Source organism: Callithrix jacchus, chromosome 9, assembly GCF_049354715.1.
Source record: "Callithrix jacchus isolate 240 chromosome 9, calJac240_pri, whole genome shotgun sequence".
NCBI lineage: Eukaryota > Metazoa > Chordata > Mammalia > Primates > Cebidae > Callithrix > Callithrix jacchus.
In genome coordinates, this window is record NC_133510.1 from 116,058,317 (window position 1) to 116,083,533 (window position 25,217).

The following is a 25,217-nucleotide window of genomic DNA, read 5'->3' on the forward strand; positions in this document are numbered from 1 at the left end:
CAATCCTCCCACCTGAGCCTCTTAAGTAGCTGAAACTAAAGGCGTGCACCACCCTGCCTAGCTAATTTTTTGTTTTCGTAGTGATGGTCTCACAATGCTCCTCAGGTTGGTCTCAAATTCCCAGCTCAAGTGATCCTCCTGCCTTGGCCTCCCAATGCCCTGGGATTACTGGCATGAGCCACCGTGTCTGGACATTTACATGCATGTCTCTCTTAATTCTCACAGATACTCAACGTTGGCAGGTCCTATAATCCTCATTTTTCAAGTGAGGAAACTGAGGCTCCAAAAGACTAAGACATTTGCACAAGGTAACACAATTAGGACTCAGATTCAAAAACCCAAGCTGACCAGGGTATCAGGGATGCCCCATCTCCAGCCAACCTGTTCTGTTTCGGGTCATGGTCCCAGAAGCCCCACCCTGACTCCTGTGTGACCCTGGCTGAGCTCATCTCCCTCTCTGGTATTCAGTTTTTGCATCTGTGAAATGGGACTGGAAACACAGGCCCACATAGTCCATCATGAAGCCACATGTCAAAGCACTTGGATTTATCAGGCCTGTACCTTTTGGGGGGAGGGTGGGATGGAGTCTTGCTCTGTTGTCCAGGTTGGAATGCAGTGGCAAGATCTCTGCTCTCTGCAACCTGTGCCTCCCAGGCTCAAGCAATACTCGTGCCTCGTGCCTCAGCCTCCCAAGTAGCTGGGGTTACAGGCATGTGCCATCAACCGGGCTAATTTTTTATATTTTTTGTAGAGACAGGGTTTCACCATGTTTGCCACATTGGTCCCGAACTCCTGACCTCAAACAATCTACCTGCCTCGGCCTCCCAAAGTGCTGGGATTATGAACTTGAGCCACAGTGCCCAGCCAGGCCTGCACCCATGTAAATCCACCCTCGTCCCTCCCATCTCTATCAGACTTGCACGACATTGCCAAGCTGATCATTGCTAAAGAGATGTCATTACGTTTCCAAACCCTTGGCTCTTAGTTGAGCCTGGGAACTTCTTCCTGTTTACTGGTCATGAGCGGTTCCTTCTTTTGCCAGTTACTTATGTATTTCTTTGGCTTATCCTTCTCTGGAGCTGTTTATTGCTGCTTTATTAATTTACAAGTGCTCTTCCTGCATTAAGGGCGTTAACCCTTTGTCATCTTTTTTGTAGTTTGCTGTTTCTTTTTCCTTTCTTTATAGCATATGCTCATCGATTTTTTTAAATTAATTAATCCATATTTATTGAGCAACTTCTATGTGCCAGGCACTGTTTGGGGCTCTAGGGACACCACAGTGAACTAAACAGACAATCCTTGCTCTCTTGGAGCTCACAATCTAGTGGGAGACAAATTAATTCTAGAATATGGTAGAAAGTAGTAACTGCTACAGAGGAAAAATACAGAAGAGAAGGTGTGGGGAGTGATGAGAAGGAAAGGCCTCATAGAGAAGGTGATATTTGAGCAAAGATGGAAGGAGGTTAAAAAGCAAGGCATGGCCAGGCACAGTGGCTCACACTGGGATTATAAAGTACTGTAATCCCAGCACTTTGGGAGGCTAAGGCAGAAGGATCACTTGAGCCCAGGAATTTGAGACCAGCTTAAACAACATAGTGAGACTCCATCTTTACAAAAAAAATTAGAATTAGTTGGGTGTGGTGGTGCACGCCTGTAATCACAGCTACAATAGGAGGCTGAGGTGGGAGGACTACTTGAGTCCAGGAGGCAAAGGTTGCAGTGAGCCAAGATAGCACCACTGCACTCCCGACAGAGCAAAACCTTGTCTCAAAAAAAAAAGAAAGGCCTGGCATGGTGGTTTACACCTGTAATCCCAGCATGGCCGAGGTGGGCAGATCACCTGAGGTCGGGAGTTCAAGACCAGCCTGGCCAACATGGAAAAACCCCATCTCTATTTAAAAATACAAAATTGGGCGCAGTGGCTCATGCCTGTAATCCCAGCACTTTGGGAGGCCAAGGCGGGTGGATCACCTGAGGTCAGGAGTTTGAGACCAGCCTGGCCAACATAGTGAAACCCCTAAAAATACAAAAAAGTAGCCAGATGTGGTGGCAGGCACCTGTAATCCCAGCTACTCGGGAGGCTGAGGCAGGAGAATCCCTTGAACCTGGGAGGTAGAGGTTACGGTGAGCAGAGTTGCCCTTGCACTCCAGCCTGGGCAACAAGAGTGAAACTCCATCTCAAAAGAAAAAAGAAAAGCAAGGCAGGCAGGGAACTGGGGCCTGAGCATCCCAGACAGCAGAACAGCATGTGCAAAGGCCCTCAGGCAGCTCGGGCCGGGTGTGGTTGGAGAGGCTCAGGGTGGTCAGTGGGACAGAAGTCAGAAGAAGAAGGTGCCAGAGCACACAGGGCCTGGAAGGTCGCAGTGAGGACTGGCTTTTGCTCTGCCTGAGAAGCGAACCCGTAGGGCTGTGCATGGTGAGAGACGGGTGTGACTGTTTTAACAGGCTCACTCTGAATACCGAGAAGAGACCGCAGCAGGGCTGAAGCAGGAGGCAGAGGGCAAAGGGACTTTGTTGTGGTGGGTGTGCTTTGGTGTTTTCCTTCCTTTTTTTTCCTTTAAATTTCTTGCAGTGATTTTATGCTTTTATTAAAAGAATCCACTTTTTCTTTCTCCAGATCTTCCCTAAGTTTTACATTTCAGGGGTTTGAAAATGTTAAAGTACTGACAGGTATACTGTGAAGTCAAGGGCCCTACCAGGCCCCTGGCTGCCCACCCTCCCCCACTTTCCTGCCCCGCTAGCCATGGTGTGCAGTGGCTGTCACCCCACCTCACCGCTGCTGCCGCTGCCACAAGGTCAAACCAAACACTCCCCCCACCCCGCCCCCCACCTGAAGCACTTCCTGCCCTGCTCCCTGGGAGAACAAACCACACACACTCCTGTCTGCACGTGGCTGCCCCAGGCCGTGGGAACAGCTGGTCCTGCTCTCCCCTCCCCTACCTGACCCGTCCTCCCTGCCCCCCACCATCTCTTCCCGTTCCATCCCCCACAGGGAGCTGGGCAGGCTGAAGGACCAGGAGGGTGGAAAGCAGTGACCACCCCCCAGCCCCCAGACCTCTAGATAAATCTGAGCCTCCAACACCATTCACCGCTCAAAATGTTTCTCTAGAGGACTTTTACACCCTTTTATCTCTAGAAGATGAATGTCCCCATCCATCTTCTAGAGATTAAAGGGTGTAAAAGTCCCATTTCACAGAGGGGAAACTGTAGCCCGGAGAAGCTCAGAGGTTTGTCTAGGCAGACAGAGGTGCCGGGGTAAGGAAAGGGGAAGTAAAGGCCCCAGACACTGGCTGAGGAGGGTCCCACGGGCACCTGGTACCCTTGGGCTTTCGATGACATCCTTCAAGTCTCTGCAGTGGGGGTGGCAGTGGGGACTTGGGCCCAGGTTGGGTTCCCCAGGACTGTGGGGGGAAGAGGGGAGAAGGTAGCTACAAGGCAGAGACAGCCCTGAAAGTGGGGAAAGGTGACAGGTTCACAGCCCTAGAAAGGAGAGACAGGTGGCCAAAGCAAGCCAGCGGATCCACCTAGCCAGCCCTGACCCACCCTGCCCCAGCCCGAGCCTGCTCTAAGATCAGGTCTGAGTTCATTCCACCTCTAGAGCACAGGGGGCTCTCAAGGCTGGCTTAACTCCAGATGGTTCCACAGACCAACCTGGTGGGGTCAGCCCTGGCCCCTGACTCGGAAACTCCAGGACCCAGTGCCAGCTGCACCACCGACCAGCTGGGTGACCTTAGTGAAGTCATTTCCTCTCTCTGGGCTTTAGTCCCATCATCTGCAAATTAAATGACAAATAGAGTTCATCTCATGTGCCATCTCTGCTCCGAGTCACTGTGGCAGTGACTTCCTGGAGCACTGTGTTGAAGAGGATTCTGAAGTTGCATCTTTGCTTAGTGGTAAGGTATGCTGGAATTGATTAGTAATGACTGCTGAGGGTGCCAGGTGGACGGTAGTGGTATGCATTCATATATTTGAAATTTCTGCTCCAACTCTGTCTGGCAGAAGAGGCAGGGGTGGGCCAGATCACACAGGGCCTGGTCATGCTTAAAGACCTTATAATGTCAGGTTGTGATTAGTACTATGAAAAAAAAAAAATAAGTAAGGTAAGGACAAAGATGGGCTTCTCTAAAATAAAGTGATTGGGGCAGGTGCAGTGGCTTATGCCTGTAAACCCAGCACTTTGGAAGGTTGAGGAGGGAGAGCTACTTGAGGCCAGGAGTTCAAGACCAGACCAGCCTGGGCAACACAGCAACATCCTGTATCCACCAAAGTTTTTGTTAAGTTTGTTTGGCTGGCTGGGTGTGGTGGTGTGTGCCAGCATCCCACCTACTCGACTACTCAAGAGGCTGAGGTGGGGGGATTGCTTGAGCCCAGAAGTTCAAAGCTGCAGTGAGCAATGGTTAAGCCACTACACTCTAGCCAGGGCAACAGAGCAAGATCCTGTCTATAAACAAATAAGTAAATAAACTGGTTGAGAAGGTGTCTCAGATAAGCTGATATTTGAGCAGAGACCTGTGCTAAGTGAAGGAGTGAGCCATGAGGATATCTGGGAAGAGCACCCTGGGAAAGTTTCAGCAAGTGCAAAGGCCCGAGGGTGGGAATGTGCCTGGCGTGCTTGAGAAAGAGCAGAAAGACCAGGGTGGCAGAGTGGGGTAGGCGAGGGGTGAACATGCAGGAAATGAATGAGGTTCAGAGGGTAGATGGGGCCAGATCAGGAGGCCAGGTGTTACTGGGAGCAAGGTGGGGGCTGCAGGGGGAGAGAGAGCAGAAGACAGACAGGATCTGATCTGGGCTGAGAAAGGCAGAGAGGCTTGCGGGCAGTAGGGCCCAGGCTTGCCTTCCGGTCAGAGCAGATTTCGGGAGCGCCTGAGGGACTCCTCAGGTCCTGTGCCAAGGTGGGCCCCCAAGAAGGCAGAGCTGGGGGTGAAGGCCGGCTCCCCTTCCGGGAGGCCTGCAGGCAGCAGTCGCTTGTCCAGGCAGGAGGATGTTCTCACTGACTCGGAGGAAACAGCGTCCCACATCAAAAGAGGACCGGGCGGCTCCCACGCTCAGGCTTCGTGGGAACTCTGCTACCCGGCTTCTCGCAGGAGGCCTGTAGATCGAGAGATGCTGGAGGCCACCTTGGGACTGTCCCCCAAGCTCACTGATGGGTAAATTAAAAAACAGCCCCACGATGACACCCCGCTCACAGTGCTCTTCCCAGGAGCAAAACTGACTTTTGTAATCTAGGGCTATGTGGTACTTAAGGGGCTCCAGAAGTTTTAGGGCAACTGAGATCTAAATCCTTCCTTTCCTGGGGTACTCTCTGTCTAACTCCCAGGCCGAACACTCAGCAAGAGCAGGGTCGCCACTGGGCCAGACTTTGGACATTATATATACCAGGGGTAGCAAACTGGCTTTACTGATTGATAGAAGCTGCCTGGAGAGCTGTGCTGAGGACTCAGCTAAGCTTGAGGAGTGCTGTGATGGATTAGTGATGTCTGCTACAGATAGGAGAACAGACAGTGGTGGTATGCAGGCTAAATATTTTTCTTTACACCCATTTTACACGTAGCCCTGGAGAAAAAAGATATTTTCTTCTTGTGAGACAGAAAGGAAGAAAAAGGGGTTGGGGGAGACCTAGACTTAACCCATGTGGCTGCACTAGAGGTGCTTGAAGAATGAGCAGGGAAGAGGAGAAGCTTGGGGGAAATGCCTGTATGGGTTCCTATAAAAGTGTGGGGAGGGAGGAAGTTAGAGTGGTGAGAGCTGCCCCCTCAGGAAGGCCCTGGAGGGTTATGATAGACCCTGAGAAGGGTCAAATGAATACTCAGCACCTGCAGGGTGCCAGACAAGAAAATCAAGACACCCCAGTTCTCACCCCTGCGCCAAACGATGGGCTTTACATGTTTAACACATTTAACCTTCGAAGTACTCTATCCCCATTACCGTTGGGGAAACTGAGACACAGTGCCTTCTTTCCACTTCTCCACTGACCAGGTTCTGGGGGGCCCAGGGTACCTGCTATCCTATCCCACCTCCCTCGGGAGCTGTGTTCAGTGACTTTAGTCATGCAGCACCTCCTCAAAGGGCTCAACCCAGATGTCTGCTCCAGACCTCTCCACAGCCATCAGAGGGATCTGGGATGGGAGTCCTAGCCAAGTGACACCAGCCTGTGTAGCTGAGCACCCACCAAGTGGGGGTATGTGCGCTGTACCTGTGTGCGTGCGTGATTATGCCTCTGCATGTGTGCAGGTGTGGGCCTCCCAGGCTGAGCGTCTGTGTGTCAGTGTCGGGAGGTGTGGGTCAGAGCATGCGCGCATGTGTCCTCGAGTACAGTGAGTCAGCGCGTCCTCCCGTGCCCCCATGCATGGTGTGAATCAGTGCGCATGAGTGCTTCCCCACCGGCAGTGTGGAATCTCGTGTCCGTGTGTGGATGGCAGGCCGTTCTGCATTGCACCGTGTGCCTGTGAGGGCTGAGTGCACGCTCCTCTGAGTTTGCCACACACTTTACCCAGCTCTGTGCATCTGGGGAGGGGGACAGAGGGGCAGGTGTGGTACTGGTCTACATGAGCCAGCGTCTCTTGTCCAATGGAGTGTCCTCCCAGGGGAGACCTGTGTGTGCCTCTGTGTGTCTGTGTGTGTCCCTGTGTATGCACAAGTCTCTATGTAGGTGTGGGGAGACGTTCCCTGAAATATGTGAGTGTGTGTGCGTGTGTGTGTCTGAATCCATGTATGTTCGTGGGGGTGTGCCCTGAAGTGTGCCTGTGTGCATCTGTGTATGAGTGCAGGGTGTGCCACCTTCCTGGTGTGTGCGTGTGTGTTCCCCAAGTAGACAGATGGGGAAGGAGGCTCCTGGTATGTATGTGTCTGTGTGTGCACGTATCTGTGGTGTGCTCCCTGGGCTGTGTGTGTTTGTGTGTCTGTGTACTTAAACATGTGAGCATAGTATGTCCCAGGGGGCTATTATAAGCCTATGTGGTTGTCTCCATGTGTGTGTGTATATCTGGATCTGAGTATCTGTGTAGATGGTGTGTGCCCTGGGTGTGTATGTCTGTGTGTCTGCACCCATTGCAGCAGTGCCCAAGCCTGCTGAGGGTACCATTTGCTTGAAGATACTTCCTGGTGCCAACTGTGCCTGCCAAGGACAGGTGACCAGACAGCTTGGACAGGCTGTAACCTGAAAAGGCATGGCTAGAGCCAAGGGGGCTGCTGCAGCTCCTTCCCAGCTGTCAGTGCTTCCAGCCCTTCCTGCCCCCTCTCCTGGCACATCCCCCAAGGCCTTCAGGCTGCCCCCTGGATTTCAGAACACCCCCCCTTCATCAGAACGTATCCAGCCAGGGTTCCATGCCCATCAACAGCAGGGTATCCTCCAGTTCCCCTGCATAAACAAGGCTGAAGTCAGGAGGACTCAGCAGACACTGCACACATCACCATGAGCTCCCCTTCAGTCCTCCCAACCACTCTGTAAGGGAGGTGTTATTCTGCGTTTTACACAGAAGGTAGCTGAGGACCGAGAAGTTAAGTGACTTGTTCAAGGTTGTCACTGCAGCCGTTTTGTGGTTTACTCTCTAAGGTGGAGAGAAGTTACACCAGGACTTAGTGCCTGAGATGCAGAGAGGTGAAATCAGCCAGGATTGCACAGCCAACAGTGATGATACCGATGGCTGTGCTTTTACTATCTGTTAGGAACTAGGAACTGTGCTTGGCCCTTAACATGTAAAATTTCACGGAATCCTCACAGCAAACAAAGTAACATATTATCCCCATTTTACAGACCACCCCTTACGAAAGGTGAGCTGATGTGCTGTGTGTCTTCCAGCTCATTAGTGGTTGAACTGAGATATGAAAGCAGCTGGCTGGCTCCAAAAACCAAAGCTCTTTTGGGGGCCAAGGGAAGAGGGGACTCAAGAAACCTTTTCCCAGGGGCTCTTCATGTGAAGAGAGAATAGTGCCTTGTCACAGAAATTGACATCAGTAAATATTCCAGAAGGGAAAAAAATTCATAACCAAATTCTTTTGAAAACCTGGACTTATCATTGTTAACAATATGTTCTTATGCAGGACTTATCAGAACCTTTAGTGTGCTCAGATATGCTGTGAATTTCAGAGAGGGAGACAGCAATATGTTTTCTAACATACTTGAGTGCTGAATCCTTCTTTCCTGGAACGTTTTATGGGATTAATAATGCTTTATCCAACCAGCTTTTAGAGATGCTAGAACAGCTACACCACTAGTAGTTGGGTTTCAGGCACAGCGGCCGATGAAAGGAGCCCTCAGAGCCAAAGCGCTCTCCCGAGGGAGGAGCCAGCTGTGGGGTGAGGAAGAGTCTGCACTAAGTCTAAGGGTGTATCCCACTGGAACCTGGGCGGAGGTCCTAGCCTTACCCCGCCCCATAATAGGATATCAGAATAGAAAGGGAGTTTCCTGGCGGTCACTGTAGATGGCAGAGGGAGGTACAAAGAGGCCAGGGTGTGTGTGCCCAGGAGCCAGAGACAGAAGGCAAGCCGGGACTCCTGACGTTGTGTCGGGGGCTGGAGTCCAGCTGCGGCCTCTTCTCTTCTCCTCGCAGGGTCCCCGCGCTCCCGGTGAAGAACTTGAATGGTACTGGGCCTGTCCATCCGGCCCTGGCAGGTGAGGTCTGGCCCACGGCGCGAAAGAAGGACAGGGCCCACTGGGAGGCAGCCCCTGCTGTCAACTCCGTGTCCCCGCCCCCTAGATGGGCTGGTGGGCGGGGCCCGGATGAAACGCCCCCTACCACTGGGCCCAGGACAGGGGGTGGGCGTGGCCCGCAGAAGACCCTTCACGCGGGCTGGGGTTGAGTGGGTGGGGCCCAAGAGCGCATTCCTCCCACCAACCGGAGAACTCCAGGATTCCCTCGCCCCGTGGTAGCGGGTCTGGGCGGGGAAGGCGCCCCGCCCTCTGACTGACCCCCGCACCCCCAGGGATGACCGGAATCCTGCTGTGCGCCGCCGGGCTGCCCGTGTGCCTGACGCGGGCCCCCAAGCCCATCCTGCACCCTCCGCCCGTGAGCAAGAGCGACGTGAAGCCCGTGCCCGGAGTGCCCGGGGTGTGCCGCAAGACCAAGAAGAAGCACCTCAAAAAGAGTACGCCCTCCGCGCCCTGCCTGACCCGAGAGGAACCCCACTAAGCCTTGCCCACAGCCCTGATCCCTGGTCTCCAACTTATTCTTAGCACTTACGACCTCACTTCCATTACCTGATCTCAGCTCCCCTGGCCCTGGTCCTGGCCCCATCTTTCACCAGCTCCTGTTGCATCTAACCTCCAGCAACCCTTGACCAACTTTTGTCACCCTGACCCATGCTCTCTGACCCCTGACCCAGTCCTGAGCCAAGGCTTCAGGAATAGACTCTGGGTACCTTCAAACCCACCCCGCTGTGTCCCTGCAGGTAAGAATCCCGAGGATGTGGTTCGAAGATACATGCAGAAGGTGAAAAACCCACCTGATGAGGTGAGCGAGGCAGAGGGGGATGGGGACAGGCTTGGAGCGGGAGGAACCCTCGCCCCTCCTCCTGGGTTCTGGGTGATACAGAGCTCTTCTAGTCTGTTCCTTTCTTCACTTTCTTTATGAGGTCTTTGATGAACAGAAATGCTTACGTTTAATAGAATCACATTTATCCATCTTTTGATGATTGAATTTTTGTGTCATTTTAACCCATATTTTCCACTAAATGTTTTTAAGTTTTGCTTTTGATAGTTAAGCCCTTAATTCACCTGGGAGGTGGTGAGGGAGCCATCTTCCTCTGTGATATATCTGAATTCAATATATGGGAAAGGGCTGGGTGCAGTGGCTCATGCCTATAGTCCCTGCTACTCAGGAGGCTGAGGCAGGAGGATCTCTTGAGCCCAGGAGTTCAAGTCAGCAGTGAGCTATGATTGCACTGTTGCACTCCAGCCTGGGCAACAGAGCCTGTCTCTAAAAAAACAGGGTAAACAATGTATGGGGCAGAGGGTGTGTCCTGTCTCCCTTTGCCAAATGGGTGCCAGAGAGAGTGAGGTCTGCTGCCTATGGTGACCAGCTGAGGGGCGGTACTGACCTAGTAGGTGCCCTGCTCTCCCCAGTCCTCAGTCTCCCCTCCGCCCACCCACAGGACTGCACCATCTGCATGGAGAGGCTGGTCACAGCGTCTGGCTACGAGGGTGTGCTTCGGCACAAGGGTGTTCGGCCTGAGCTCGTGGGCCGCCTGGGCCGCTGCGGCCACATGTACCACCTGCTGTGCCTCGTGGCCATGTACTCCAATGGCAACAAGGTGGGTTGTGCAGGACAGTGGCTGGGGAGTGGGCAAGGGACAGAGCGGGATTGGGGGAGGGCCCTGGGAACTCACTGCCAGCCTCCCCTGCCCAGGATGGCAGTCTGCAGTGCCCCACCTGCAAGGCCATCTACGGGGAGAAGACGGGTACACAGCCGCCTGGGAAGATGGAGTTCCACCTCATCCCCCACTCGCTGCCCGGCTTCCCTGACACCCAGACCATCCGCATCGTCTACGACATCCCCACAGGCATCCAGGTGGGCTCCCCCCTCACCTGGCCTCTCTGGCCCCCAGCCCTCACTCCCCTCTGACTCCTCCAGACTCTCCCCCGCCCTGCCACCACCGGTTTGTGGTCTAAATCCCTGCTCCTGTCCCTCCCTGCAGGGCCCTGAGCACCCCAACCCGGGGAAGAAGTTCACTGCAAGAGGCTTCCCTCGCCACTGCTATCTGCCCAACAACGAGAAGGGCCGGAAGGTGGGTGCCCAGCCGTGAAGGCATGGGAGATGGGCGCAGGCAGGGGACCCAGCCACCACTGGCCTGGGCCCATGGTCCCCTTCATTCCGAATCCCTGCTCTCATCTTCCTCCTGAATCCAGCACCCCAACAGCAATGACCACGGCCACCTCTTTCTCATACCTTATCTCCTTTCCCGAGACACTGAAGTCAAGGTCCTGACCCCATTTCATAGACAAAGATGCAAGGCATCAGAGGGGGCAAGTCACTTGCCCAAGGTCACACAGAAACTAAGTGACGGAGCTGGGACTTGAGCCCAGGCAGTTCAAGCTCTCACCACCACACTACAAGTCATCTGATTTGAGTGTCTGCTTTTCAAGAGCAGCCAGAAAGCCAGATTTTCATGGGAAATCTGCAGGCTTTTGAATGTTAGTAACTAATTTACAACTGGCTCTTTAATACAGTGTTCAGTTCAGACTAAATAGGGCAGAGAGCTGCCAGATGCTTTCTTCACCCCAGAAGAAAACCAGTCAGGGCGGAGTGCAGTGGCTCACGCCTGTAATCCCAGCACTTTGGAAGGCTGAGGCAGGTGGATCACGAGGTCAGGAGTTCAAGACCAGCCTGGCCAACATGGCGAAACCTCATCTCTACAAAAACTACAAAAAATTAGTCGGGCATGGTGGCGTGTGCCAATAGTCCCAGCTACTTGGGAGGCTGAGGCAGGAGAATTGCTTGAACCCACGAGGCAGAGGTTGCAGTGAGCTGAGATTGTGCCACTGCACTCCATCCTGGGTGACAGAGCAAGAATCTGTCTTGGAAAAATAAAAATGAAAAAAGAAAGAAACAGGCAAGCCAAGTGCAATGGCATACAACTGTAATCCCAGCACTTGGGGAGGCTGAGGTGGGAGGATCACTTGAGGCCAGGAATTTGAGACCAACCTGGGCAACACAGTGAGACCCTTTCTCTCTCAAAACTTTATAATTTTAGCTGGGCTTGATGGTGCCCGCCTGTACTCGCAGCTACAGGGGAGGCTGATGTGGGAGGATTGCTGGAGCCCAGGAGTTCAAGGCTGCAGTGAGCTCTGGTCGTGCTGCTGCACTCCAGCCTAGGCAACACAGCCAGACCTTGCCTCAAAAAAAAAAAAAAGAAAAGAAAGAAAGAAAAAAAAAACCATAAATAACTTGAAAATAGCTTTTACTGGCAGTTCAGGAAATACAAATGTAAAGGAAATGGCCAAGCCGCCATGACATAGCTGGTTCCAATGGACGGAGCCATAAGGCAGTCATAGCCATGATGTGGCAGGGGAGGGAGGGAGGGAGGCTGAGTCTGGTGGTCTGGAAGCTACCTGTGACCTGCACCCGGCCCCACCATCTCCCTACCCCCCAGGTGCTGCGGCTGCTCATCACGGCCTGGGAGAGAAGACTCATCTTCACCATCGGCACGTCCAATACCACGGGCGAGTCAGACACCGTGGTGTGGAACGAGATCCACCACAAGACCGAGTTTGGATCCAACCTCACGGGCCACGGCTATCCGGACGCTAGCTACCTAGACAACGTGCTGGCCGAGCTCACAGCCCAGGGTGTATCCGAGGCTGTGGCCAAGGCCTGAGGCCCCAGGCTGCCCATCTTCTCTGCTGCTTTGCCCCTGGTCCGGCAAATGCCTCCTCCACCAGGTGTGTCCTGGTGGCCCATGTTCAGGGTTGGGGAGGAGCCTGCGGAAGGAGCCCCAGCCATTCAGGGGACCTGCCTGGTGGCAGCTGGGATCAAGAGAGATGGCTCCGAATCATAGCTCCCGGAGAGGGCCGAGCAGAGAGTACCGGAAGCCTCCCTACTGAAAAGACAGAGACCTGCCCCCTCACACACAAACACACGTGTCCTGTTGAACTCATGCACGCACACCCACGTGCCTCTACTTGCCCCCAGGCTGGAAGAGAAGAGACAGAAGGACCCCTGTGACGCCCCTGTGTGGATCCCCATCTGTGTCTCAGTTGCATCTGTACACGTTTGTCCTCGAACTGGAGGATGCAGGGCAAGCCCTTAGGGGCCTACCAGGCTTCTAGGGGCAAAGAATGACTTGGGAAATGCAGTGTACCCCCCACGCCTCACCCATTCCATGTCATCACTTGTCTCTGCCACCCACTGATTGGGCAATTGTGGGCCCTTGAAGTGGAAGCCCCAGACGACTGAGCAGTTCTACAAAAAGATGGCCAGCGAAGGTGGGGACTAGAGGGACCTGGTTTTGTGTTTGTGCCTCTTCATCTCTCTGGACTCTGATCTCCTCCCTTCCTATCTCCAGGCCTTCTGTCTGTCCCAGGTAAAGGCACTGTTCTCCTGTCCTCCCTACCCCATCCTCTCCACCAAATCGCTCCCAATTTTGAAAGCCAAAGGCTGGTGCTTCTGGCTTCAGGAGTGAGAGAAGGAGGCCTAGTTTGGCCCAGTGCATTTTAAAGCAGAGTGGACAGCAGAGAGTCAATTTCCCTTTCATTAGGAATGGGCAGTGGGGTGGCTAATCGTCTCCGGCCAACCAGGGGCCCGTTGCCCAGGCAACTCACCAGCTCCGCCTCTGGTGATTGGCTGCCACGGTGGGAGTCAGCCAAGATTTAAAGGGATGCCAGAGATTGCTCTTTTCAAAACCTACCAGTCCCACTGTGGGTGGAGAAATAAATGGTCTTTCTCCTCCTCGCCTGGTCTTTTCCTGCCAAGAGGGGTGGGTGGCTCTGTTCCTGGGGGCTACAGTCAGCCCTGTTGGGAGTGATGGCTTGCAAGAGAATGGCAACTTCAGGGCCATTGCCGAAGGCTGGAAGGGGTGGGGGCGGTGGAGCAGTGGCAGACCTCCTAGTCCTAGTCTCCAAGAATGCAGAGGTGAAAGTAGCTTTCTCTTTCACAAGAGCACAAGGCAATGCACACATCTGCTCCCTGGCACAATGACAAGAAACAAGGAACTCAGGGTGAGAGCTGGGAGCCTTGGGGAAATACAGAGGAGCTGGGAGACACTGTGATGAGCCCATTGGGATCTCAGAGCTCGTAAGCGGAGGAGGGTCCGGTTCTAGCTAGGGAAAGACAGGGATGGACCCCAGGATGCACAAGCCGTAAATCAGCCTCTGCAAACTGCCAGGTCGCCCGGGCAGCTCTGGTGGACGCCAAGGCTTCGGGCGACCCCTGCTGGCCACTCTCGGGATAGCGCCCTGTCTTTCCTGGTCCGCTTGATCCCCTGCCAGGAAGGCTTTGGTTTCTGTCCCACCCTCTAGTGACACAACACCGGAAATGAGTCCTTGGAGGCCCTTCCAGTTCTGCCAGTCACGTGTTCCCAAACATTTGTACTCCGTCGTTCATTCTCAGACAAAACCTCAACCCAAACCCTGGCATATAAAATTGCAAGCCTGGCACCGTGGCTCACACCTGTAATCCCAGCAACTAAGAAGGCCAAGGCAGGAGGCCCATTTGACTCCAGGAGTTTGAGACCAGCCAGGGCAACATAGTGAGACCCTCCCATCTCTACAGAAATTTAAAAGTTAGCCGGGTATGGTGGCTTGCACCTTTAGTTGTAGCTGCTCTGGAGGCTGACGTGGGAGGATCATTGAGGTGCATGATCTGCGATCATGCCACTGTACTGCAGCCCGAGGCACAGAGTGAGGCCCCCGACTCTCAAAATAAAATTAAATTACATTGCCCACTCCCCAGGCCTGTGGTCCTCAAAGCTGTTGTACATTCATATGACCAAAGGAATCTGTTAAATAACACTGATTCTTGCCTGCAGGCAATCTGAGAGTCAAAGAGAGACAAAGAGCCTGGCCCAAGGTTTCCCAGGTTCCCAGGGTCTGAGTGTGGCACACTGGATCCCCACCCAGCCTTGGTTCTTCCTGAGGGTACCTGATTCTAGAAGCTCGTGGTTGGGGTCCCAGGCCTAGGACAGGGTACAGAAGAATCAGTGAGGTTATAGAGATTAACAAACACAAAAACAGGAAGGGGTGAGCCCATTTAGTGCCTATCTGGGGCAATAACATCACATGGGCATCAGGAATTCAGGTCCAGCTGTATCCAGCAGCTCAGGGCCAGGCTGGCCTCCTTGGTATGGATAGAGGCCAGTCTGGTGAAGCAGAGACCCCAGTCTCAGTCAAATAAGTCAGGTTCCTTATCCTATCCACTCCAGTCTGAATCAACCCAGAGAACAAGGTTCACTCAGCGCAAGGCTGGCCCCTGGCAAAGGGCTTCTATGCCCTGAGTTCTGGACTCTAGGCACACAGGACTAGGCATGTCTCTGGGAGCCTCCAAACCACACAGGATCAAAGACATACGAGGAGACTTCTGGGGCAGGATGCACTGAGGAGGGCCGTCGGGGCTCCTTGCTCCTCCTTCCAGGCTGGCTCTGGCATTTCCTCAGGGGCCAAGGGGGCCCAGGGCTGCCTTCACTCTCTCTTGCTGCTGGAACTCCTCGTGGGCGTGATCCAGGTCTTCAAGCACCTCCAGCAGGCGGGCAGCTGCTGCTCTCTGCCGGGCCAGGACCTCAGGACAGGCCCCTGGGGGGAGAAAAGAGGCCACAGGGGCTCAGCCAGTCCAGGGAAGGCTGCTGTAACCCCGACCCTATGGCTTCTCACGCTGCAGATGTGCCTTGTGTCCTGAGAACCCTAAACTCCTTGAGTGCCCCCACACAGCCCCATGGCCTGATGATAGACTGGAAACAGGAGGACATAGGGGTGTGCTTGGCAGACAGTGGGGAAGTGCCTGCGAGTCCAAAGGGACCTCCTTGACCCCTCAGCTTCTTCTTTTTTGAGACAGAGTCTCACTGTGTCGCCTAGCCTGGAGTGCGATGGCATGATCTCGGCTCATTGCAACTTCTGCCTTCCAGGTTCAAGCAATTCTCCTGCCTCAGCCTCCAGAGTAGCTGGGATTACAGGTATGCACCAACACGCCTGGCTAATTTTTACATTTTTAGTAGAGACAAGGTTTCACCATGTTGGCCAGGCTGGTCTCCAGCTCCCAACCTCAAGTGATCCACCCACCTCGGCCTCCCAAAGTGCTGGGATTACATGTGTGAGCCACTGTGCCTGGTCTTTACCTTCTATGGTTCAGGAGCCCTTACCTGTGTCTGCCTCCAGAGTTGTATCCATGTTGGAATCCTCCAGGAATTTCAGCCTGGAAGGTGAGAAGGAGAAAGACGAGTCTTGTCCCTGATTCCCGATCCTGCTTCCTACCCCAGAGATTCTCTGAGAAATTAGTTTTGTTGAATCATCACCATCACCATCTGCCATCATCATCATCATCTATACAGCAAACATTTCTAGAGTGCCGGATGCTATTCTAAACCTTTTACATGTATTAACTCATTTAATTATCATGACAAACTTATATGAGGTAGGTATTTACTATTAGCTCCATTATACAGATGATTACTGAGACACAGAGAGGTTAAGTAATTTGCCTAAGGTCACACAGCATCATCGTCATCATCATTACTATTTATTGAAAGCTATTTGCCCAGACGCCTACAAAGTGCTCTAACTGTAGTAGCTCTTTTGATCCTCAGGACAACCCACAAGGTCCCTACCATTATTATCCCCCTTTTCCAAATGAGGAAACTGATGTACAGAAAAGTGAAGCAACTTGTTTAAGATCACATAGCCTGGCCAGGTGCAGTGGCTCATGCCTGTAATCCCCATACTTTGGGAGGGCGAGGGTGAGGCTGGTGGATCACTTGAGGTCAGGAGTGTGAGACTAGCCTGGCCAACATGGTGAAACCCTGTCTTTATTAAAAATACAAAAACTAGCCAAGGGTGGTGGCGCGCACCTGTAATCCCAGCTACTCGGGAGGCTGAACCAGGAGAATCGCTTGAATCCAGGAGAAGGAGTTTGCAGTGAGCTGAGATCATGCCACTGCACTCCAGCCTGGGCAACAGAGTGAGACTCTATCTAAATTAATAAATAATTTAATTAATTAATAAATAATTATTTTAAAAAAGATCACACAGCTGGTAAGTGTCTAGGTCAGGATTTGAACCCAGGCAGGTCAGCTTCAGAACCCACTCTATAATCAGTTGGGCCAAATTTCCGTCACCAAGTAACAGTGACAGTGATCCTCATACCAGCAAGGGAAAGAGATCTACCCAAGGTCATTTAGCAAGCACAGGGGCCAAGATTTTACAGGAATTGTGCCAGGGTCTCTGCGGCCCCAGGTATTAAAAGATCCCAAGACCCAGTTCTGCATGAGAAACCCCTCCCACTGAGGATGCTTCCCAAGCCCCGACAGTGTAGACACCCAGTCCCCACCCTGGGCCTGGGCCAGGGCCCCGGGGAAGATTCCCCCAAACACACATGTAAAGAATGACTAAATGAACACAGCAAGGCCATGGTGGGGGGCTGGGCCGGCTGGTCACAGGTGAAATGGGATGGGTGGGGGCACCCACCTGAGCTGGTCCCGCCCGAGGAGCAGCTGCCGATACACCGTCTGGGCCTCAGCATCAGGGTTCAGGGGGTCACTCCAGTCCCCTAGGGTGACGGCCGAGTGTGTACGGCTGCAGCCAGCGGCTGAGGGGACATAGCTTCATTCATCAGTAATGCCCTCTCCCCTTCCAGAAGCCCCCACAGCCAGGCAGTCGCCAAGCCCTGCCCCTTCTGCCTCTAAAATCCCTCCTCAAACCTACTACTTCTAGGCCATGCATAGTGGCTCAGGCCTGAAATCCCAGCACTTTTGGAAGCTGGGATTTCAAGCCCAAGAGTTCGAGACCTCATCTCTACACATAACTTAAAAATTAGTCTTGGACCTGGAGTGGTGGCTCACACCTGTGATCCCAGCAGTTTGGGAGGCCAAGGCAGGTGGATCACTGAGGTCAGGAGTTTGAGATTAGCCTAGCCAAAATGGTGAACCCCATCTCTACTAAAAACACAAAAATTAGCTGGGCTTGGTGGCACAGGTCTGTAATCTCAGCTACTTGGGAGGCTGAGGCAGGAGAATTGTTAGAACCTGGGAGGCACAGGTTGCAGTGAGCTAAGATTGTGCCACTGCACTCCAGCCTGGGCAACAGAGCAAGACTCTGTCTCAAAAAAAAAAAAAAAAAAAATAGCCTTGCATGGTGGCACATGTCTGTGGTCCCAGCTACTTGGGAGGCTGAGGTGAGAGGACTGTTTGAGCCCAGGAGTTCAAGGCTGCAGTGAGCCATGAATGTACCACTGCACTCCTGCCCAGGCAACAGAGAGAGACTCTGTCTCAAAAACACAAACAGAAAAACCCACGACTTCCTTTAAATCTTATGTCCTCCACTCCCATCCAGCCCCACGGCTGCTCCCAGACTCCAGCAGTAGCCTCGTCTCTCCCAGTACTCCTCCCTCACTCCAGGCTCCAGCCACACAGACCCTTTTCCATCCGTCAGCCTGCCTCGTCCCACCTCCAGGCCTTTGCTCATGACGCCTGCAACCCTTCCTTACCCCCAGTTCCCAGTTCTGTCTCCAATATCGCTGCTTAACTTCTCCTCTACTCAGGTCATATTTGAGCAGCATCTCCTCCAGGAAGCCCTCCTTGAGCCCCCATCCTAAGGTTGGGTCAGAGACATCCTTTGGAGTTCTCAAAAGCCTCATCTTGGCACTTATAATATTGTGTTAACAGAAGGCCAGGGGCAGTGGCTCACACCTGTAATCCCAGCACTTTGGGAGGCTGAGGCGGGTGGATCACCTGAGGTCAGGAGTCTGAGACCAGCCTGACCAACATGGTGAAACCCCATCTCTACTAAATATAAAAAAATTAGCTGGGTGCAGTGGCACACACCTGTAATCCCAGCAACTCAGGAGGCTGTGAGGCAGGAGAATCGCTTGAAGCCTGGAGGCTGAGGTTTCAGTGAGCCAAGATCGTGCCACTGCACTCCAGCCTGGAAGACAGAGTGAGCCTCTGTCTCAAAAAAAAAAAAAAAAAAAAAAAATGGGGTTATGCATCCATCTTCCTGAGAACAAGCTCCTTGATGTCTGGGCACCACCGGATGCTGGCACCTAGTGAGTACTTTAAAAATGCGCCGAATGGGCCAAGCAGCGTCCTATGCGCTTTGTGTAAACCTAGTCATTTACTCCTCACAACTCCACGAGGTAGGCACTGTCATCAACCCCATTTCACAGCTGAGGAGACTGAGGCATAGAGAGGTTGAGTAACTTGCCCAAAGTTGCACAGCCAGCCCGGGCAGAGGTGGGACACCCGCTGATTGACGGGTGGGAAGGGCGGAGCCTACAGTCCGCCCTGTCCCCTCACCTGAGCGCTCAGCCTGGAGGCAGCAGGTCCAGCGCGCGCTGCGGAAGGCACCGGGATGGCAGGCGGCCAGCTTGTCCGGGTTAGGGGCGCTGGCCTTGCGCAAGGCCGAGAGCCACTGGTTGAGGTCGTTCACATTCTGCAGCGAGTGGGAGGCGATTAGGGGGCGGGGTGGGAACCGAGGGACGCCCCAGCTCCCCATCCCTGCGGTGCCTTACCTTGCACTGGAGGTAGGTGGTGTGCAGCGCCCCCGCGCCGTCCTGCGTCACCACCTGCATCACGTGGGGCAGTTGGAAGGCGCCCTCGTCCACGCGCTCCACGGCGCGGATGTGCGACACTGGGATGGAGTGGCGCGTCTAGGGAAGAGGATTGTAGCTGCGGGATGGGCTGGGGGCTAGGGCCAGGGTGGGGACAGCTTCCGTCTGGTTGTGTGCGGCAGGTGAAGTCAGTTCCCAGAGCGGGGACATTCCACCCGTAAGTCTGTGCTCTGTGTGCCCCTCCATCCATCCATGTGGGCTGTTCACGAGTCCTGCCCTATCCATTTTTTTTTTTTTTAATTGACTGAGTCTCTCTCTCTGCCGCCGAGGCTGGAATGCAGTGGCACGATCTTGGCTCACTGCTACCTCCACCTCCCAGGTTCAAGCGATTCTCCTGCCTCAGCATCCCAAGTAGCTGGGATTACAAGCATGCACCACCACGCCCAGCTAATTTTTGTATTTTTAGTAGAGACAAGGTTTCACCATGTAGGCCAGACTGGCCTCACACTCTTGGCCCCAGGTGATCCGCCCACCTCAGCCTCCCAAAGTGCTGGGATTACAGGCGTGAGCCACCTCGCCGCCAGCTCTCTAAGTGACTTCTCTCGGCATCCGCATCGGTTTCCTTCCTAATAGTAGCTACCACTTCTGTGGTGCTTGGGACGAAGTTCTAAGCACTTTACATTGATCAACTTATTTAATGGTCACAGCAAACTTCTGGGGTTGGTTCGATTATTCTCCCCATCCTGCAGATGAGAAAACTGAGGCACAGGAAGATAGATGACCCTTCCAAGGTCACTCATCGGGTGGACCCAAAATCAGAACCCAGAGAGTGGACCCCTAGAATATCCGCTGTTCTGATACAATGGAAAGAGTCAACATGGGCTCCCTTCCCGGTGTTAGCTGTGACCCTCTACTGCTGTGCACAAAGCTCCGCATTCGGGAGATTCCAGCACAGGTCTCGGGGCATTCTAGTGATGAACGCCGGCCCCACGAGGACAGGGTTTCCACCTGTCTTGTTCACTCCTCTATCTCCAGTGCCTAGGACACTGGCACATAGTAGGCACTCAATAAATATGTGCTGAATGAATGCTTGGATGGATGTGCCTGAATGTCTGTGCATATTCCAAGTGAACACATCCAAACTTTAGTCTGTCTAGCATGTGCCCTAGATCCTGGTGGGTACAAAGAGGCAGCACCCTGAAAAAGGCCACCCCTAAAAGCCCCTCCATAGTGGACTAGAGCCCCACCTGCCACTCAGGACTCTTGGAGAAGGAGAGGGTCTCCCCACTGAGCCAGACGTAGCGCTTCTTGAAGGCGAAGCGTGTGGCCAGGCTGGCGGGCTCATCCTTTCGCTTCAGCAGATAGCCTTCTCGAACAATCGCTGAGGGTGGTACCAGGGCCCTGGCTGGGACAGCAGCCCCTGGGAAATGAGAGAAGAGATGGTGGACAGTGAGCCTGCCCTCTCCAGGCTCACCCTGCTCCACTAGCATGCCCAGGGAGGGCCTCAATGGATGGGCATGGTTCTCTGCTCCCTTAGAGGCAGGATGACTTCAGACTCCACTCCCTCAATTGGGAATGCAATCATGGAAGCCTGGAGGAGAAGGTGGTCAGAGTAGCCCCTGAAGACCTCTCCAACCAGAGAAATCTGCAGAAGTGTGCAGACGGAGTTTCACCATGTTGGCCATGCTGCTCTCGCACTCCTGCAGGAGCAGCCATACCCTACAGGGTCGCATCCAGGCAGTGCCCTACATCTAACCATGCCCAGGGAGCCAGGACACAGCCCCACCACCCCACCCCAGCATCACAGGGACCCCACTGTGCCACAATCAGGCTCTACATTCTTACAGGTTGCTCCCGTGGGACTGGGACCCAACTAGGTGATGACCTGGCCCCCACATTTGGCATGGACTCAACCACAACTTTTCTGCTACGAATCATCCTGTGGTTCTGCTTCACTGCAAGTCGAAGCTAAAATTCTTCCCGAGGCCTATGAGGCCCCCTCACCTCTCTGGCCTCACCTCTTTGCCTCCTCTCTGCTTCAATTCACTCTTCTTCACAAGTGTCCTCACTGCTGCTCTCTGTCCTACCTCAGGGACCTTGCACATGCTGCACCCTGCCTGGCACACTCTTCCCAGGATCCTCACGGCTCTCTACCTGTTCCCTTTCAGGTCCCGTCTTTCCTCCTTGATTTTCCCTCCTCAGCACTTACAGCTCTCTAACATCCCACATAAGTTGCTTATTTATCTTGCTGACAGCCTGTAGTCTCCAATAAAATAAAACCTCTATGAGATGAGATTTTCTCTGTCTTGTTCACTGCGACATCCTCAGCACACCTAGAAATGTGCCTGTTACATAGTAAGCGCTTAATAGATGTTAATAGATCGATGCACACCATGCCACGATCCCACCCGCAACCACATCCCCATATTGGCTGGGGTGGCTTGGAGGACAGCACCTGGGCTCTGGGCTCTGTTCATCTCTGGGACCTAGCACAGTAGGTGTCAGGAAATGTTAGTTGACTGACTGACCCACAGATTCACATTTTCAGTGCTGAGGAGCTGGTGGAGAGAAAGGGGCATCCCTGAGTGGTGTCCCAATTGGGTTGAGAAGCCAGGTGTGGCAGGACCAGAGGAACTCACCCTCATCCCCATCCACATCCACCAGCCGGTCCAGGAAGTCTCTGACCCGTGAGACGCTCTGCAGCAGGAAGGGGTGCAGGGGGGCCATCCACAGTTCCTTGCCCTGGCCCAGCTGCTGGCCCAGGTTTCCGATGCTCTGCACAGCCTGGAGCAAAGAATCGGGGGATGCCAGGGCCAAGGTCACAGCAGAGGGGGCGCCCTCTGTGGACTTCTGGCTCCCAAATTAGTGCTCAGTGAAAGGAAGACTTATATTGACAAGCATGGTGGCTCACACCTGTAATCCCAGCACTTTGGGAGGCTGTGATAAGCGGATCACTTGAGGTCAGGAGTTTGAGACCAGCCTGGCCAACATGGTGTTACCCCATTCCTACTAAAAATGCAAAAATTAGCCAGTCATAGTGGTGCACGCCTATAAATCCAGCTACTCCAGAAGCTGAGGTGGGAGGATCACTTCTACCCGGGAGGCGGAGGCTGCAGTGAGCCAAGATCACGCCACTGCACTCCAGCCTGGGTGACAGAGCAAGACTTGTCTCAAAGAAATAAATAAATAAGAAGATTCATATCAATGACTGCCTTGGGTGATACCTGTTTCCCCTTCTTCTTGGAATCTGCACCCTCCGGTGACCTTATTCTGTTCCCTCCCAAGCCCAGACCCTCCCCAGCCAGGACTGCTCAGTCCTACCATGCACACTCAGGAGCCCAGCAGAATCTCAAGCTGTTGCCCCTTTGCAAAAGATGATCTAACTCATACCAAGGTGTGAATGACTGCTAGCCTGCTTTCTACTCTCCTCCTGGAAGGGTTGGGCTTTCATTTCCAAAGAGGAAACTGGAGTCATAATGACTGCCTTTACCCTTGGAATGGAATGCTAGTGGTGGTGTTTCAGACATGGGTTTCTTTGGGTCTTAAGAGGCTCTGGCCTCCCAGCTCTGTTCCTACCATGCTTTATCCCTAGCTAAGAGTATGGGGGATGGGGGAACCTCACGGCTGGCACCTTGGCAAGCAGCAGCAGTGAGCGGCTCGTTTGGGGGTCTGCGTGTTGGTCCCGCAGGTCAAACAGCTTCGGGGTAAGGATGGCGGGTGCAAAGAATCGCAAGAAGAGAAAACCACTGATGGCCAGGTACTTCACGTCCTGCTGGGGGGAGCAACAGGTGAGAGGAGCCCCCCAAACCCACTTCCCAGCCAGGTAAACTGAGGCAGCAAGAACTAGAAATTCGTGGTGCAAAGAGAAACGGGATAGGAAATTGACCAGGAAGCCCCACTGGCCGGCCAAGGAAGTTTTTCCTCTCTGGGTCTCAATTTTCCCACCTGGAAAATGGAATAACAAAACCAATTCTACGAAAGCAAATTTGGCCAAATGTCCTCAGAATTGCCTTTGCGCCAAGCACTATGCCAAGAGCACAGCCCTGTGAGGGAGGCACCATCGTGACTACCATTTTACAGATGAGGAAGCAGAAGCTCAGAGACATCAAGCGATTTGCTCAGGGTCACACAGCTAATGAGTGGCAAAGTCAAGATTCAAACCCAGATCTGTGATTTATGATAACAGCAGCAGGACAGATACCTCTCAATACATTTGTTTATTTAATACTCATCCCAGGAAGCATTACATCTCCATTTTACAGCACAGGCAACTGAGGCCCAGAGAGGGAAGCTTCCTCGCCTAAGGCCACACAGCCATAAGTGGCAGAGCCTGGAGTTGGACTTGGATTTTTTATTCTTTTTTTTTTTTTTTTTTTGAGGCAGAGTCATGCTCTGTATCTCAGGCTGGAGTTCAGTGGCACGATCTCTGCTTACTGCAACCTCCATCTCCCAGGTTCAAGTGATTTTCACGCCTCAGCCTCCTGAGTAGCTGGGATTACAGGTGTCCCCACACCCAGCTAATTTCTAATTTGTGTGTGTGTGTGGGTGTATACATATATATATGTATATGTGTGTGTGTATATATATAATGTGTGTGTATATATATGTGTGTGTGTGTGTGTGTATATATATATATATATATATATATTTTTTTTTTTTTTTTTTTTTAGTAGAGACAAGGTTTCACCTGCTGGCCAGGCTGGTCTTGAACTCCTGACCTCAAGTGATCCACCCGCCTTGGCCTCCTAGTGCCAGGATTACAGGCATGAGGCACCGTGCCCAGCCAAGGATTTGAACTCTCCGTTCCTCACCACACTCTCCTGCCATTCAACACCAGCTGCCAAGGAGCCCTCACCAAGTGTTAGAAACCAAGTCTCAACTACCACATTTAGTCCTCAAATAACCCTGTGGGGGTAGGTAGGCGCTATTATCCCATTTTTTCAGATGAGGAAACTGAGGCTCAGTACTGAACCCAGTCTGATGGGCTTGGGTCCATCCTATGTGCACCTCCCCACCCCCAACCTATGCCCTCTACAAACTGTAGAGTATGGTGCCTCTCCATGTGAGTCCCGGGCCTGGCCCATCTAAAGGTAAGGCTGGTTCCCCAGCGCCAGTAGAGGTGACTCAGGGAAGGGTGTCCCTCCATCCTAGGTGCATCTTGCTCCCCACAAACCAGCTCCCCACTCACCTCTCACACTTGTCCCACTATATTTAGCCCGAGAGTCTGCGCCTGTGTTTATTTAGAGGTTGCAGTCACACATGAAACAATGCCCTCCCTGGGTGTCAACTTGGCCTTGACAGTGAGCCCTGCAGGAGCTGGGTACCTGGAACTGCCCAGAGGAAGCGTCTTCCCCTCCACCTGAAGCCCTGCACTGTCCCCAAAGCGACCGCTACCACACCACATCTGTAGTCCATAGTAATATTAGTCTGCACATCAGCTCCTTAGCTTCCTCCTTTTTGAGGGCGAGGAACCGCTATTAGCACAGCAGAGAAGGAGGCTTCCCTGGGTTCCCCAGGCCTGAGAAAGTCCCTGCTCTCAGCCCACCTTGGGGGCTGAGAACTAGGGGACACTTGGGTGTCACCAATATTGGCTCCTCCTACAAGGTCTAGGCTGTCTGGTAGCTGGCCTCCTTTTCCTCCCTGTTCCCTGCCACTGCTGTGCCCGACTTAACACCTCTGCTGGCAGCCCGGGTGAGAGCCCAGCCAGGTGAGGTGTAAGCCAAGCTACATTCCAGTGTCAAGGCCCAGAGCTCACTCCTCAGCCCGGGAGGAGGGGGAGGACCGTTGGCCAAGGTGTTTTGCCTCTCTGGGCCTCAGTTTCCCTGTCTGTAAACAGGAAGTGGAGAGAGATATGGCATAACTCAAATGCTCTCCAATGATACTCTAGGAAGTGGGCTATGACAGTGACATCCTGTAGCAGGTCTCAGATCTTCCTTGCAAAGTGACCCCTGGATCTGATACATCAGCACTACGGAAGAGTCTCCCCGGATGTTATCTGCAAGTGAGGACAATGACAGCCACCTCGGGAAGCGT

The 25,217-nt window shown here is 53.2% G+C and overlaps 2 protein-coding genes across 19 annotated transcripts in view; one reads left to right on the top strand and one right to left on the bottom strand.

Annotated features, from left to right (window-relative positions):
* Window positions 1–13,382, top strand: part of DTX1 (deltex E3 ubiquitin ligase 1) — a 40,586-nt gene extending 27,204 nt beyond the window's left edge. The window contains exons 4-10 of the mRNA XM_035257719.3: window positions 8,550–8,611; window positions 8,923–9,084; window positions 9,388–9,449; window positions 10,090–10,248; window positions 10,344–10,505; window positions 10,633–10,722; window positions 12,088–13,382. Coding sequence (XP_035113610.1) covers window positions 8,550–8,611; window positions 8,923–9,084; window positions 9,388–9,449; window positions 10,090–10,248; window positions 10,344–10,505; window positions 10,633–10,722; window positions 12,088–12,312 — 922 coding nt within the window. The 3' untranslated portion in view covers window positions 12,313–13,382. The remainder of the gene's footprint in view (window positions 1–8,549; window positions 8,612–8,922; window positions 9,085–9,387; window positions 9,450–10,089; window positions 10,249–10,343; window positions 10,506–10,632; window positions 10,723–12,087) is intronic.
* Window positions 13,383–14,660: 1,278 nt separating this feature from the next.
* RASAL1 (RAS protein activator like 1) overlaps window positions 14,661–25,217 on the bottom strand; it is a 37,218-nt gene continuing 26,661 nt past the window's right edge. For 5 of the 18 annotated variants that reach the window (XM_078337377.1, XM_035257716.3, XM_078337374.1 and 2 more), the window contains 8 exons: window positions 22,816–22,953; window positions 21,824–21,968; window positions 20,432–20,604; window positions 19,146–19,283; window positions 18,931–19,066; window positions 17,105–17,225; window positions 15,784–15,836; window positions 14,661–15,220 (listed from right to left, as the gene is read on the bottom strand). In XM_078337377.1, coding sequence (XP_078193503.1) covers window positions 15,081–15,220; window positions 15,784–15,836; window positions 17,105–17,225; window positions 18,931–19,066; window positions 19,146–19,283; window positions 20,432–20,604; window positions 21,824–21,968; window positions 22,816–22,953 — 1,044 coding nt within the window. In that variant the 3' untranslated portion in view covers window positions 14,661–15,080. Of the gene's footprint in view, window positions 15,221–15,783; window positions 16,611–17,104; window positions 17,226–18,930; window positions 19,067–19,145; window positions 19,284–20,431; window positions 20,605–21,823; window positions 21,969–22,815; window positions 22,957–25,217 lie in introns of all 18 variants that reach the window. The other 13 variants (XM_078337376.1, XM_078337375.1, XM_054238921.2 and 10 more) reach the window with 4 other exon arrangements.